This window comes from Miniopterus natalensis, chromosome 1 (genome assembly GCF_054644295.1).
Source record: "Miniopterus natalensis isolate mMinNat1 chromosome 1, mMinNat1.hap1, whole genome shotgun sequence".
Taxonomy (NCBI): Eukaryota; Metazoa; Chordata; class Mammalia; order Chiroptera; family Miniopteridae; genus Miniopterus; species Miniopterus natalensis.
In genome coordinates, this window is record NC_142081.1 from 51364912 (window position 1) to 51381895 (window position 16984).

Here is a 16984-nt window from a genome sequence, read left to right on the forward strand (position 1 = left end):
CCACCTTCACATGTCCCAATGTGTGGGTCTTTCAGGCGCTTGTGTGTTGAGCAGGGCCTTTGTCAAGTTACAACTGTCTGACTTGTTGTAAATCTAAGGGGAGAAACAATGGAGTCTTCTCTTTCTGTGACACTGAGGTCACTCGGGTCAGCTACTCTTTACAGGGGATGGCCCATGAGGCTCTGCTATGTCTGCAGACAGACAGGGGTGGGGGAGTCAGGCTGGGATCTCGAGGCCCTCAACCTTTGCAGACCTGCAGGAAGGCTTACCATCTGAAAGAAAGATGTTTGGAGATTTTGGGCCCACATGTGGTTGGCCACTTCTGTTATTTGGTACCTGCAAGAGCAGGGTGCTGCTGGGCTGAGCACGAGGGCACTGTCTCCCCATGGCCACAGTCCCTGGCACCGTGTCCACTGGACTCACAGGAGCTGTAGTTCCCTGACAACTCAAGAGCCTGGGCCTCCAACTTGCCAAAGGGGATGCATCAAGGCTTCCTGTAAGTGAACGTAACCCAACAGCCATCCTCAGGCCAGCCATTTGTAAAGATTCACGGGGAATTTCTTGATTCCCCTAAGTTTCTGAACTATGAAAATTTTAAATTAAATTGAAACTTATCCCTGAAAGTCTTCTCAAACCCATTACATGTTTCACTGGCTTTCTCTTTTGGTTGGTGGACATAGGTGACTGATAAGAGATGCCTTTGCTTTATTGTAAAGATAACCTCTGCTTTATTAGCAGGACTGGCTCCCAGTCAGGCCCAGGATGCCCTGTTCACAGGGCCCTGTTTCTTCACATTTGTCAGCTCAATTTTATGGATGGCATTAGATTAAACCATATGAAATTCTATTTTTGTGGGTAAAAATGTTCAGGTATGGACAATTTTATATTTAACAGAGTGGGACAGAATAATTCAGGGAAATTAATAAGCTTGTTGAAGAGGTGTGCAAGAAATGAACTTTTTAGAACATCCAAATTAAAGGGATTTTTTTAAAAGTCAAAGGCTACAGGGTATTTGATAAACTTTATTGAAATTTCTTCCAGTAAAAAGTGGTAAATTCTAAATGCTTATAGTAAATGTTCTTCAAAAGACACTTCACTGTGCGATTAGAAACCAGGTTGATGATGTTTTGTAATATTTAGACATCAGCATTATAAAATTTAACACATTTGTATTTATAAAAATTGAAAAAATAAAACATCTACAGCATTTTGGATATTTTAGCATTAAAAATGTATTTAAATACTTATTTGATGTGACAAAGAATGATACATTGTAACAAGGTAGTTTTCAAGCTTTTAAACATAACTAAAACAAAATATGATTCATCCAAAAGACTAAAAAATATAAAGTGGGCATTTATTTGAAATTACACAGATTTTTATGCAATGTGTGTGTGCAAGCATATGTTTATGTGCCATTTTTTTTTTTTAAACACTTCTTAAGCAGACAAATCTAAAAAGGGCCCTAGTCTGAGGGCAGCAGCGGGAGCTGCTCTGGCACATCCCGTGTTCAGTTTCATGGATGCCAGGTCTTCGGTTAATACTACTCAAAAGTGAAGTGGCCTTCAGGGAATTATGCTAAGTAAAGTAAGCCAGACACAGAGACAGATACTGCGTGATCTCACCTGCGTGAGAATGGAAAAAACTGAACTCACAGAAACAGACTGGTGGTTGTCAGAGGCAGGGGTGGGGATGAAGAAAGTGGGCGAGGTGGTCAACAGTACAGACTTCCAGTTATATGACTAAGTCCTGGGAGGTAAGGGACAGCACGTGACTACAGTTAACAATACTGTATTGTACATATGAAAGTTGCTGAGAGTAGATATTAAAAGTTCCCGTCACAAGGAATAAGTATTTTTTTAACTGTGGGAGGTGATGGATGTTAACTAAACTTACTGTGATCATGTTTTACTGTATTCATATGCTAAATCGTTATGTTGTATAACTTAAACTAACACAATGTTGTATGTCAATTATATCTCAATGAAACGGGAATAATTATTTTTTAAACGTGAAGTGGCATCGAAAGAAGGAGCCAAGTGGAACAGTACTGAGCTTGCAGAGAACAGAAGCTGCTAGGGGCTCCAGAAAAAGCACGCTCCTCAGATCTGCGTGGAGGTAATGGTGGTTCCTGATTTTATAAGGAGTACATGAGGCAGCCCTGGAAACACAGGGCCAAAAATATAAGATTTTATGACACCTCATGAATCTTTTCATCTTATTTTAATGGCAGCAAGGGTTAAATATAATGTATAATAGAACATGACTAACATTTTATCAAAACATACTTTTTCTTTTATAATCATTAATACCATGGAATTCCCCTTTTAAATGAAAATACATCAGTTACTGTCAATGGAAAAACAATTTACAAAGTTCTATTTACATGTAACTTTTCCAGAGTGTACCTATGCATAAAGTATGTGGGTTACTTCATTAAAATAACACAAATTTGCAATTTAACGATCAAGATAATTCTCCTTGAAATCTCTAACAATTGCTAATTTTTAAAACATAAAATGTTTATTTGGTCTTTTAAATGACAGGCACCCTTAGAAAATGTATTTCTCCTACACTTTAGACTTCTACTAGCTACAAGTATATAGCACCAAAATCCATTTTAATAATATCAACGTTAGTAATCTTTTTAAAATACAATTTCATGTTGACATACTAGAAAAATTTTGGACAAATATAAATATAAAATTTTATAAAATGGGAAGTTAAAGCTTTTAAAAAACAGCAATTTAAAAATGCAAAGAATGTTTTTTTGATTAGATAACCAGATAAGTTTAAATCAGCCAGACTACAAAACTTAAGGTCTCATAGCATCTTTGGTTTAAAAATCAACCCTAACCTATTACAAAATTTTAGAGCAATGTAGAAATTCCAAAAGTTACTAAAAGGTTAAGGGGTGCCAGGTTTTTAAAGATCAAAGTAAACATCAGTTTTCTCCCCTGTAATTACAATTCTTGAAAGATTTTTCCATATTCAGTCAGATGAATGTTTACTTTTAAAGTTATTTATGAAGAAATTTTTTCCTCAATTATATAATGAACTATTGTAGCTGAGAACTGGAATGGTACAAGCAAAACACTCAACTTCTTCATACTAAAGATATTATCCATAAGTATGACATACAATTTTAGGCAAGAGCTCGCCTACCTATGTTAAAAAAAAAACTAAAAAAACTCATGGAAGGGGTAACATACTAATCAATGTACTGACTTACAGGACAGTGCTAGCAAGGCCGCCTTGCTGACAGTGTAACGGTAGCCTCACATCCCTGCTCCACGCCGGCCCCCACCCTGCTGCAACAGTGCGGTCTCTAAAATCAAGTACATTTCCAAAGATGTATATGAAAAGGAGAGCGGCACTTCCTAACTTAAAAAAAAATCAGCAGCCTATAAGTGAAAGGAAATAGTGCAAAGTCAATCTTCAGCCCTTTTAAAACACTGGATACTAATGCAAAGAAACAAACACACTCTGTTAAGAGGCTTATTACCATAGTACATAAGAAGCTGCCTAGCTCATTGGATAAACTGTCCACCCTAACCCGAAGGAGCAGACCAAAAAAAAATTTTTTAAATTAACAACAGACCTCTCTGCTACTCTGAAATGAGATTCTTCCCTTAGGAAAATCTCCCTGTAAATGGTGCAGCCGGGCCTGAATTTCCGAGGCCAGGGTTGCTCAGATTCCTTTGACCCTGCTTTTGCAGCTGTGAAGACTCCGCCATCTCGGGCTGCAGAGGCTGCCCTGAAACGGGCAAGGTTACAGGTCCAAACCCTCTGTCACACTGGCGGTCTGGAGTCATTCTTCCCACCACAGGACACTGTTCAACTGTTCACTCTGATACTTTGAGTAACAGGAAGACAACTTTTGTTATGAGAAATTAGTTTTATACAGTATGGACAAAAAGTACAAGATGAAAGGAAACTAAAATCAGATTTATGAAGGACAGTTTTCCTTACTGGTTGGAAAATTTGTAGTGAGTGATGATTAAATACCGTTTCTGGAATTCTGCATGGCACACAGGGACTCCTCACTACACTGTGCAACACTGACTTACACGCATGCCAGTTTCTAATTTGCTTCACAGTGACCATCAGTTTAAATGACCATTTTGCATGCTCCTCAGACTTCACCTTCACGTTTACTGTAAACAGCAGCTTTCTTTCTTTTACCCTATATAACCAGGAGTTGGCTATATGCCTTTTACAGGAAATACCTTTCCTACTCAGGTGCTTTTTACTATGGGCTTTCACAAAAATTTAATCATGTCCACATTATTAAAATGAAAAACTGTAATGAGCTTAGACATCACTATACTCTTAAAGGTTTAGGTAGGTGTTACTAAGATACATCAGACTAGTGCAGTGACCTGGAATGCATGTTCTCTCTCCTAGAAACCAGCTTTTACTTCTAAACAGATGATTAGATCTTAAGTCACCTGTTTTAAAATTCTGGCATCGTGCTTTCTTGACAGAAGCAAAAGCACACTCTTGCTAAATTCTTGCCACGTATTCTAAAACATGAGAAACTTCACATCCTGGAATAACAAAAGCTTTGAAGTGCCTTGTACCCACAAGGTGCAACAGCAAGTCTGGTATCAGCAACATCCCTTTTTTATTTAAAAAAGAGATTGGTCCTTAAAATGTTCATATTATTCTACATAAGTGACTTCCTAAACTTTCTTATAATTGTATTTTTTTTTAACCAAGACCCATCATAAACCACTCAATTAAGCTAAATTAAAACAGTTTAGCAGAAAGTTAGAAATAATGCTTTAAAATATAAAATATCACCTACTATTGATTTTACAATTTAAAGCTGGTAACTTAAACTAGAAAAAATATATATGTAGTTACAAAAAAAAAGATTTCCAGTCTTTTCCCTTCTACCCAGGAAAATTTTATATCTGATATCACCAACACGAGTCCTTGATGCCCTTTCGAAGCCCTCCAAAGGTTATACCACGGCGGACTTACTGGTGGTCTCCTTCAACTCGTCTCTTGCGAACTATGAGAAAAATAAAGTAAGTATGTTAGAATCCCTGTTCTTTTGCACAAACTTAATTTGCTTGTTACAAACAAGTTTCTGTAAATCTAGCTACTGTGTACAAACATAGAATGTCTGTTTTTAGTTCACATGTCCATTAAAAAATTCACATCCTTTTTCCTTGTCACTTATCTGCTGAGAATTGAGGGGCTTCAAAATGAGAACTACATGTCCTAAGCTCACCTGTGCTCACACAGCCACTGTTAGAAATCTAAAACAGAATGGTCAGCAACCACCTTCAAGTCCATTGTGTCTGTCCCATCTGTTTATTAAAAAAAGTCTATACTTCCATTAAAAATGATTAACAAATTTACTGTGTTAAATTTTGAAATGAAACTCTCGCAACTGGGAGTAGAAAGCATTAAAAGTATTTGCATGCTCTTCTCATCAGGCACTACAATTTATTTAAAACAGTTTTGTCATTCATTTTTAAAAGTGACTTGCTACTGCTCTCCAAATTTTCCTTCTCTTTTCTCCCACAAAATGAACTGGCTTAGGGCTCTGACAAAACAACAAATGCAAAGTAATGAAAATCTTAGACTAAGGTCACAGCTGGGTGAGGAAAGCCAATTTAGCTTTTATAAGGAGAGGACTTACATTATGCATTATTGGTTTTGGTACTCTTACCTATAAGTTCCTCTAAGTTAGATTTATGATCTATTAATTTTATATTCTCTTCTGTTTATGGAGACAAGTAGGAAGGTAACTGCTCATGTTCAGCTTGAACTGACTTTAACGGAGGAATGAAAAGCCACGAGGTGCGCCCGGCCTCCTGCCCGGGCTACAGAGGGCTCCTGTCCTTACTGCTGCCTTCTGTTATTGGCCTTCAATAAATGAGACCAGACATTCAAGTGATGCACATAAAAGCTTGTCCAGCCATTGGCTGGGTGCTAGCTAGAAAATAAAAACTAGAAGGACTAACGTATGAAGTTTCCAGGAACATTTTTATACTTAGATAATTAAGTACTCCCCTGACTAATTTTAGTCCATGTCAATAAAGCAAATGTTTGTGTTTACTGAAATATTAAAGGGGAAAAAACCAAGTGGAGACTTCAGTCCTCAAAAACAAACTTACTTCATGTATACAGATCTCTGAAAAATATAGAAGTGTCTGAGAGGCAAACCAGATAATTATTTAAGGTAGAACATTTCCAAGAAAATTGTGAACTGCAGCAGGGTTTGGATGTTACTGACAGACCATTTCAGATGTATTTTTTTTTAGAACATGCATATTAACATGTTATAAACAAGACCTACAGGACAGAGTGGAACAAACACACACAGTGGAAAAATTTATGTAGTTAGCTGGTGTAAAGATAGGAATATGAGACTCCAAGTTCAATCAAATATTGCATGTGTACCACATGACCTCTTTGCTCTTACAGCTGTGACACTTCTTAGCTGGAGAAATGGCAAGTAGGTAGGATTATTTCAATGAATAGTTGAGATGAAGAAAACAATGGGAGAGGGAAAGATGTTATCAAAATCAGGCAGCAAAGATCTGATACAGCCCATTTGCAAGGTGAAGAAAAATTACATGACCAAGAGATTCTGTACAAGTTTCAATTCTTATTCTTTGATACCTCTCACTGGAGACTACAGATCAGAATGCATGGAAGAAAACATGGTCTTCAGGCTTACCACCTTGACCTACAGGCACATATGAAAGTATAGGGCTGAAAACAAATCCAGCTGAGGGTACTGGGAGCACAACACAGCAGAAGACCCGGCAAAGAGCCATTCCGACTTTCTTTTTTTAAAAAATATATCTTTATTGATTTCAGAGAGAGGAAAAGAGAGGGAGAGAGAGAGACAGAAACATCAATGATGAGAGAGTCATTGATCAAGCCCACAACCTGGGCATGTGCCCTGACCGGGAATCGAACCTCGATCACCTGGATCCTAGGTCGACGCTCAACCGCTGAGCCGCGCCTGCCCGGGCGCCATTCCGACTTTCTCACTTCTACCTTCCAGCAATTCCTCAGTGCAGCCTCGAGGTGAGAGGCTTAGAAATTTGGCCCCATTATCAATTCTTTGGCAATTTCTTTCCAAAACCCACTCCACTAATATAAGTTCTCAACATTTCATGATCAGTCGACTGTAAGTAAGCCCTAATTAACCTCATACCCTCCCTATCACTAGAAAAGTAACAAGAATTTTTTTGGAACTGTCATTTGAATCATGCATTCAGTTGCCTATGATGGCTCACAAATGCCTCCCACATAAAATCCAAAGAAATCTAAGTTCTGTACCATGTAATCTTAGTGTCTTCTCCCTGCACTCCCTCTGAATCTGCCAACATCACTTTTTCATTGTTAGCTTCAAGCAGCAAGTACTTAGGAAAGTTTATTCTGAGGGCAGCATCGTGCTATGACAGTTCTCAAAATTTGCAGGCTGTCCTCAGCACATAAATAACTCGCCTGCTCCCAAATCCGAGCTTTTCTCCATGCAGTTCCCCTCCAGGCATGTCCTTATTCTCATTTCATGCCTGAGAACCTAGTCTAGATTTCATGTCTGCAAATCCATTTCAGATAAGAACGGAACAGCATGGGGGGGAGAGGGAGGTGTCTAGGAGAGCCACCAGCGCAGGCTGTCTGCTTCCTCTCAGCTCTGCTTCGTGTCACACCACTGCTTTAGCAAGGCCTCTATCACACATGGTCAGGGACATACCCAACTGCTCCATGCCAACATAAAGCAGCCTAAGAAGTAGTTTGTATCTGTTCCCTCACCTTCCATCTGCCAGAAACCCCCCTCGCTCACTCCTTTTCTTATAGGAATCTGGGCAAAGCGCCTGCCCGAGCAGGCTCGTCAGAAGAGCCCCACTGCTGAGGCCTTGCAGAGGCTGGTGTCCCTGCCGTGGGCTCTCACCGTGCTGCGCTCCTGCATGATGGCAGCTGGGGTCGCCCTCCTGCTGGGAGGCAGGTGACAGAGACGGTTGGGCTACAAATTCGTTGGTGGGATCCTGGGACAGCTAAGGTAGTTTCAGAGGAGGCTTTGGCTTGTTTATGGCTATTAAATTACCAGAAAATTGTAACTTTGAGCAGGGTTCAAATTCTATCTCTTTCTTTATTCACTTAATAAATCTTTATTAAGTGCCTACTATTGTCAGGCATGGTTTTAAGAGAGTTGTGGATTCAACAGACAGACATGGCCCTTGCCCTCAAAAAGCTTGGAGTCTTTGAAAATAGTCAATTATAATAAAGTATAACTAAATTACTAAGTAAAAACTTTTTTAGAGCCAATAATCTATATATTCTTGAAACTCTCCAATTATCTGTGAAGTTTAGTCAGACTTGAGAAGCACTATTCTAAAAAGCAAAAATTAAATACCTGAAGGAAAATATAGAAACCAATTACCATGATGTTGCAAACTACATCTACAATAAAAATACACCAATTGTCTCTCTTAAAGAATAAGAGGTGAAAATCTCCTATGGGAAACTACAGTCATCAAACACCAGAAAGGGTCTGAACTAATACTTTTCATGTGGTCTGGATTAAAGGAATAAAGTATTTTTCCTGCTCTAGGAACCTTTAAAGAATACAAATTCAAATGTGGTTGAAGCTTGAAAGGACTGCATCACTTTGTAATGTTACTTCCTTTAGGAAGTTTCTTTTTTAAAAAAGAAAAATGTTTTTTATTGATTTTTTAGAGAGAGGAAGGGAGAGGGATAGGGAGATGGAAACATCAATGAGAGAAACATCGATCAGCTGCCTCCTGCATGTGTGCCCTGACCGGGTATCGAACCGGGGACCTCTTAGTTCATGGGTCGATGCTCAACCACTGAGCCACATCGGCCAGGCAGGAAGTTTCAATTCCTGTCTAAATGTATCTTTTAAAATATTTCAATGACAAACACCAAACTTAAAAGAAGAGTTGATTTTTGGAAATACGTAGAAACAAAATTATAAGCATCATTTTCTTTACTTCAGCCTTGGCCAGAAAATGTATTTCAAGCAAAAGCCACAGTTCAGTAAGAATCATGAAAGAATGGGACACCATGACGTAGATGTGTGCAGCGAGAAGGCCAACTGCCCCTAACAGCTGTGTTAGGGAGGCCAGTTAAGCACAGCAAACACTGGCATACCACTGACTATAAAACTTGGATTCAAACCATAATTGTTCTATATTTTATCATATAAAATAATTGAATTTCTGATAAAAAGGACAAAAACTTCCCTGTAACATTGAAATAGTTTTTTTTTTTAATAGCTCCAAGGGGTGACTTATAGCTGAGAATAAAAATTCTTTAAAGGTTCCTAGAGCAGAAAAAATGCTTTATTCCTTTAATCCAGACCATGTGAAAAGTATCAGTTCAGACCCTTTCTGGTGTTTGATGACTGTAGTTTCCCATAGGAGATTTTCACCTCTTGCTCTTTGAGAGAGACAATTGGTGTATTTTTTATTGTAGATGTAGTTTGCAACATAGGAAGTATGTTATAGGAAGTATGAATGATTGTTGTAGAAAACGGTTCACTTAAAGCTGTGAAATATGATTGTCATAGGAAATAGATTTTAATACCCACTAACCAACCCAATAATCACTACAACCTCACTTAAACTGAACTCTGATCCATTCAGTATAAAAAAGACCATGCAGAGTTTAGAAACACAGGCCAAGTAATCTCTCTGTTAAAATTTACTTTAAAAGTAAAAAAACCTTCCTCAATACATTAGCTTAATGGCACAATTCAGAAATTCAATTTGATATTGTTTGTCTTACCTAAGTCATTATTTTTCGTTATAGCATTAGCTGCCCTGGTTCTGGGTCCCTGCTGTGTAAATCTATATCCAAACTTAAGGATATTTGTATTTTCCTCAAGCATCTTGGCCATTTCCAATTCTACAGCCGTCCCCAACTGCTGTCTCTGGAATAATCAGAAATAAAGAATAGTGTTAATAAACTAGATCAAAATACTTTTCAAGGTAAGTCAAGACTAAGACATTGAGGTACATGCTGATTCTGTTGGTCTTTTAATTTTTTCCCAATTCTTACAACATACATGAGAGAAACAAAATTTTTAAATTCAGTATAGATCATACAGACATCAAAAAATTGTGAACTAGCACAATGAGATACCCTCTATATTCACAGGATGACTAGAATAAAAAAGACAGAAAATAATAAGGGTTGGCAAGAATGTAGAAAAAATGGGGCCCTCAGACACGCTGGTAGGAATGTAAAATGGTGCAGTTGCTGCAGAAAGCAACCTGGCATTCTCCAAAAAGTCAAACACAGAGTTACCGTATGACCCAGCAATGCCACTCCTAGGCACATACCCACAAAAAATGAAAACACATGTTCATACAGGAACCTGTATATGAATGTTCACAGCAGCTTTACTTCTAATATTCAAAAGGTAGAAACAACCCAAACGTAACAGAATATTATTCAGCCATAAAAACAGAATAAGTACTCATATATCCTACAACATGGGTGAACCTCCAGAACATTTGCTCAGTGAACAAAGGCAGACACAAAAGACCACAGTCTACAATTCCATTGATATGAACTGTCCAAAATACACAAATGCACAGGGGCAGAAAGTAGATTAGTGTTTGCCAGGGGCTGCTGGGAGGGGCGAACAGGGAGTGACTGCTGGAGGGTATGGAGTTTCTTTTTGAGATGATAAAAATGTTCTGAAATTAGACAGTGGTGATGTTTGTACAACTCTATGAATAAAATGTCCTCTCATCCCCCTCCATGCCATCACCTTCCCAAATGGCTCTCTGAAAGCGCTCCTCCCACACGCCTCCTCAGCTCCAAGACCTACACAGTAGTGTGGACTGTAGCTTCCTCAAAGTTCCTGCTGCAGAACACTGACCTGATTGTCAATCTTGAGCTCAGTCAGGGTCTCATTATCTTTTAAAGCATCAATCAGTGCTAGAACTCCGGCTCCTGTAATAAAGTTGGATTCCATGTTTAAGCTCTTCAAATTTTTGTTCACTCTCAGCATATCTGCAAAAGCCTAGAAGTTAAAGAAAATATTTGGAAATTAAAATTTGACAGCACCTATTTCATACTGTACATGCTATAAACAAATATACTAATCAACAAAACTGCCTTAATGTTTCTCATTAGATTGTTTTAGCTTGACACCTCCCTCATAGGTCTCACATGTAATCCACCTCGCACATGTACCCTATCACAATCTTTAGATTTTTTGTCACATGTAATTCTCTATTGGTAACATTTCCACTGCCGTTTACATTATGTTCATTCACACCGTTGCTGTGTCTCTTTCTCATGTCCCTCATCACATCTGTCAGTTTCTTTGTAGGACTAACTTCATCAATGTTCTCTTTGGAACATCTTTCCTTTCGTTTTTTTTTGTTAATCCTCACTGGAGGATATTTTTTCTATTGATTTTCAGAGAGAGTAGAAGGGAGGGAAGGGGGGAGAAAGAGATAGAAAGAGAAACATCTATGTGAGAGAGACACACCGACTGGTTGCCTCCAGCGCCCACCCTGAGGGCCAGGGCCAGAACCTGCAATCCAAGGACGTGCCTTGACTGGAATCAAACCTGAGACCCTTCAGTCCAAGGGCTGACACTCTAACCACTGAGCCAAACCAGCTAGGGCTAGAACATCTTTTCTTATTTGGGTCCTGATGCAGTTGGATTACTGCAAAGTCAAAATGAGGGTAAATTATGGACTAATTTCCAAGGCAGAGACCAAAAGGAATGCCTAAGGCAGAAGGCCAAGAAGGATCACAGACAACTAGAACTGCAAGGGCACAGACTACAGAGAAGAAGGGGCTAGCTATATATTCAGTTCCTCAAGGAATGCTCTGTGTTCAGTCTGCCTCCATTTCTTTCTCACAGTCTATGGTAGTGCTGGGTATTCGACCCAGTGCTTAATAAACATCATATTAATTAATTCACTAACAGAAACCTGTAAGAAGAAAGGGAAAAGTTAGAATATGAGTGAGTTTATATAAAATAGCCCTTTAGAGGTGTCAAACACAAAGTCAAACTCCAGAAAACATGTGGAAGACCAGCTTAAAGTCAACTTAAAGAAAAGGCAATAGGGGGTGGCAGGGGGTAGGGTAAAGGGACACTAGAAAAAACAAATTATCTACACACTTGTCCTTTCTACTAGCAACAACTAGCTATGTGACCTGGAACAAATCCCTTATTCATCCTTTGTACATACATTTATTCAATTATTACTGGTGGCTTATTATTTGATAAGTACTACTCTGTGATTCAGAAATAAAACATGCCTGATGGAACTTGCATTCTAGTGGGGGACCAGATAATAAATAGGCAAAATGTAATATCAGATGGCAAAAAGGGGCACAGGAAGAAAAAGAGGGAAAGTAGGGGAGACGGGGAGTGTGAGGGGTAGGGGTGGGGTTGCTAGTTTATACAGGGTGGTCGGGAAAGGCCTCCCCCTAAAAGGTGACGTTTGAGCAAAGACTCAAAGTGATGAAATGAAGCTATGGAATATCTTTAGGGAGAAAGTTCTAGGCAAGAGGAACAAGTGCAAAGGCCTTGAGTTGGGAGCACAAGTGGCATATTTGAGGAAGAGCAAGAGGCTATATGGCTATAGTGGAATGGAAAGGCAAGTAAAGGAGATGAGGTCTGCTCATGTAAGGCCTAATAAGGCCATTAAAAGATTTTGATTTATACTCAATTGAGATAGGGAGCTTCTGGAAGGTTCTGAGTATAGGAATGAGATAATTAAGTTTTAAAAGAATCACTTCTGGGTGTGTGTTTTTTATGGACATTTTTCCACTGATTTTTCAGAAAGAGTGGAAGGGAAGGAAGAGAGGGAGAGAAAAGAGAAACATCGATGTGAGAGAGACACATTGATTGGTTGCCTCCCACAGGAGCCCGGGCTGGGGCTGGGGCTGGAGCCTGCAACCCAGGTACGTGCCCTCTACCAGTAAGCGAACCCACAACCCTTCAGTCCAAGGGCCAATGCTCTAACCACTGAGCAAAACTGGCCAGGGCTAAAAGAATCACTTTTGATGCTGTGTAGATAGAGCTGGCTTTGGGGTGGGTAAGATGGAAGCAGGAAGCTCAATTAGGAGGTAGTGGCTTATACAAGGACAGTAGTTGTGAAAATGGTGAGAGATGGTTGGAATTTGGAAATATTTTGAATACTGGGCTGGATATACATTAAGGCTGTGAGAAAGGAAAATCAAGGGTGACGCCATTTCTTTTTGGCTTGAACAAATGAAAGAATGAAGTTGCCTTTTGGTGAGAAAGGAAAGAGTGTGAGAGAAGCAGGGATGGGATGGAAGTTAGGAGTTTGGTTTGGGACTTAAATTTGAGATGTCTATTAGACACCCAAATAAAGCTGTTAAGTAGGTAGCTGGACAAGAATATGGAGGTCAGGAAGGAGGTACAAACTGAAGATGATGACATTGGTATTCATGAGCATATACAGATAATATATAGCAATGAAATAGAATGAGATGAGAAAACGCATGTAGATAGAGAAGAGGGCCTATGACCTAGCCCTGGGCTGTTCCAATGCTTAGAGGCTGGGAGAAAAAGGAGGAACCAGCATAGGAAAAAGAGAAGGGATGTCCAGGTGAGGCGGGAGGACATTCAAAGGGAGTGATGTCCTTAAAGCCAAGTGAAGAAAAAGGTTCACACCATGATCAAGAGGGATTTACCACCCTGGCGGGTGTGGGTCAGTGGTTAGAGCATCAGCCACTGCACAGAAGGGTTTTGGGTTTGATTCCCGGTCAGGGGCAAGTACCTGGCTTGCAGGTTTGATCCCTGGCCCCAGTCGGGGCATGTGAGGGAGGCAACCAATTGATGTGTCTCTCTTACATTGATGCGCCCCTCCCTGTCCCTCTCTCCCTTCCATCTCTCTAAAGATCAATGGAAAAAGTATCCTTGGGTGAGGGTTAACAACAACAAAAATTAAGAGGGATTTACCTAGGAATGCAAGGTTGATTTAATATACAAACATTAATCAAGATAGTATACCACACTAACGGAATAAAGAACAAAAACCACACAATCATCTCGATAGACACAGAAAAAGCATTTGACAAACCCAACAATATAGATCCATAAATAGAATCTTCTGCAGATGGTAAAAAACTGGTATGGAACTTTATGTACTGATATGAAAAGATCTTTACGACATACTGTTGAGTAAAAAATAAACTGCAGAACAGCATATGTTGTATGACACCATTTATGTTTTAAAAAATTATAGGAAGGAAATATAGGAAAAAATAAACATAAAAGAGCAGTAAATCATGTACTACCGAACAGAGAGCTAAACGTCAATTGAAAAAAGAGTAAATTGTTTTCATAAAAATCAGTTTAGCCATCTTTGTAACATCCTGGTATGTAGTTATAATTTCGGTATTACCAATAGTTAACTTACAGAGAGAACAGACTGACAGTTGCCAGGAGAGGGGGCTGGGAGTGCAGGTAGAAAAAAATGAAGGGATTAAGAAGTACGGATTGGTAGTTACAAAACAGTCATGGGGGTGTAAAGTACAGAATAGAAAATATAGTCAACAATATTGTAATACCTATGTATGGTGCCATTCCTTTCTCACAGTGTACAGTGTTTATATAAAATACCCCCCTAGACTTATTGGGGGGATCACTTTGTAAGTTATATAAGTATCTAACCACTATGCTGTACACCTGAAACTAATATAATATTGACTGTCAACTGAAATTGAAAAATTAAAAAAAAAGGTAGCTTACTTACAATAGCAACTGGGTCATTGCTCCGTGTGGCTGCAAGACTTAAACATTTCACATGTGTGTTGGTTTCCAAAGCCTTCGCAAAGTCTTTCAGTGTTGGAATTGGAATATTCTTCAAAGACAATAATGTGAAACATTACATTTCAGTTTTCAGGGCATTCAGTCCATTAATCAAGTAAATATTTGTATTTACCTTTTCTCATTAAAATGTTCTCAGGAATTATATAAACACACAACAGCCTACAAATGAAAACAAGTAACTCTGCTTCCTCCATATCTATTTGACTTCTCTATCATGGTACATCTGCAAACTGCTGACCTAGAGCAGAGTATTTATCACCATTTCTCTACCATTCAGGTTAAAGCAGCTCTTGCTACTCTATATGTAATTATTCATATTACAAGGCAACACCTAAGTATTCAAAGTGGATACATTTTCTGCAAAGAGAAAAACATGGGAGCCCATCTCTAATGAGTGTGATTCCTGAGGCAAATGACATACTGTTCTTAGTCCCTTAAACTGCAAGGTATTAAGAGAGATTAACCCCATGCCACTTGAAACGTGGGAAGATATAGTTCTTGAAGGCATTTATTTCCCCCTTTAGTCCCAAGACTTTAATTCCCCGAGCCTGGTTATTTTCAGATCATTACTGTTGATTTACAGAAATATGAAGACATTTTTAAAGAATGAGTAAAATTAATGATCAACTAGGGATATTAGCTTTTTCCAAGGCTTTCTTTCCTACACTCACAGGAAGGAACACCCACTAAAGAAGCACAGAGGTCTTATTCCGTAGGTTCTTATAATTTCCAGATGTTCCCTCCACCCCCAATTAAGATAAATCAAGATTTAATACTCAAGAGAAATGAAAACATGTTCACAGAAAACATATGACTGCATATGAATGTATACAGTGGCTTTATTTATAATCATCCCAAACTGGAAGCAACCCATATGTCTATCAACTGATAAATGGATAAACAAATTGTACTCTATCCAAACAGAACAAACTACTGATGTAAGTACCAAGATGGATGAATCTCAAATGCATTACGCTAACTGAACGATGCTAGACTCAAAAGGCTACATACTGTGATTCCATTTATATGACATTCTGGAAAAGGCAAAATGATAGGGAAAGAAAACAGATCAGTGATTGTCAGGGGTTAGAGCTGGAGGCAGAGAATGACCACAAAGGGGTGTGACATGTTTGACATCTAAATGTGCTAGTGGTTGTACAACTATATGCATTTGTCAAAACTCACAGAACTCTATATTAAAAAGAGAGAATTTGACTTTATATAAATTATACCTCAAGAAACCTGATTTAAAAAACAAAACCCAGAAGACTAAATGCTCTTACAAGTAGGCAGCATTTTAAAAGCCAAAGAGAATTACACTGACAGTCTAATAGGATTTACATTTTTATACCATCATCTTTATAAACAAGTCAGAAAAATACTATATGACTTTAATTTTTAAAATACAGAGGAATCTGTGTTACCACAGTGTTAAGAGCAAATACTTTACCTTTAAGTAGAATTGTACTATATCAAAACTGCCCAGCCCTCATCGTAGATCCATCTGACTCAGCAACTCAAAACTTTGTTTGCTTAGCACACCTACCTTTATATTATTCAAATTAACTTCAACAAGACGAACATCATTTTCTTTAATTCTCTTTAAACTCTCTTCAACGTTGGTTGGATTTGGTGGCTCATCAAATACTGGGATGATCTTTTCACCTTTTACCACATCTGTAGTAACAAATGAGAAGAGCAAGAGTCTCAGTGGTTGATACTATTACAGTGGATGCATATACTAACTTGGTAACACATCACACACACACACACACTCACTCACTCAGTAGGACTAATTTTAAAGTTTCTTCCTCACAATTACTAAAACATCCTTTGTGTGTTGACACAAAGTGCTCAAATAAAATTTTATTAAATATATACTAAATATATACTAAAAATAATTCAACATTTTATTTGCAATATATCAGCCTTCAAAAATGAGTTTTTCCACTGCCTGTTGGTATATTACAAGGTATCTTTTTGTTGTTAATCCTTACCCAAGGACATTTTTTCCACTGATTTTGAGAGAGTGAAAGGGAGGGAAGGAGGGGGAGAGGGAGAAACATCAATGTGAGAGACACACATCAATTGGTTGCCTCGTGTACATGCCCCAACCGGGGCTGGGATTAAACCTGCAACCCAGGTACGTGCCCT

At 38.6% G+C, this 16984-nt stretch overlaps 1 protein-coding gene across 1 annotated transcript in view; it reads right to left on the reverse strand.

The window, feature by feature from the left end:
* Positions 1 to 1002: 1002 nt before the first annotated feature.
* Positions 1003 to 16984, reverse strand: part of TMOD3 (tropomodulin 3) — a 61928-nt gene continuing 45946 nt past the window's right edge. Inside the window, exons 6-10 of the mRNA XM_016224816.2 lie at positions 16377 to 16507; positions 14754 to 14861; positions 10886 to 11029; positions 9784 to 9928; positions 1003 to 5020 (exon numbers count right to left, since the gene is read on the reverse strand). Of these exons, the coding sequence (XP_016080302.1) occupies positions 4986 to 5020; positions 9784 to 9928; positions 10886 to 11029; positions 14754 to 14861; positions 16377 to 16507 (563 nt within the window). The 3' untranslated portion in view covers positions 1003 to 4985. The remainder of the gene's footprint in view (positions 5021 to 9783; positions 9929 to 10885; positions 11030 to 14753; positions 14862 to 16376; positions 16508 to 16984) is intronic.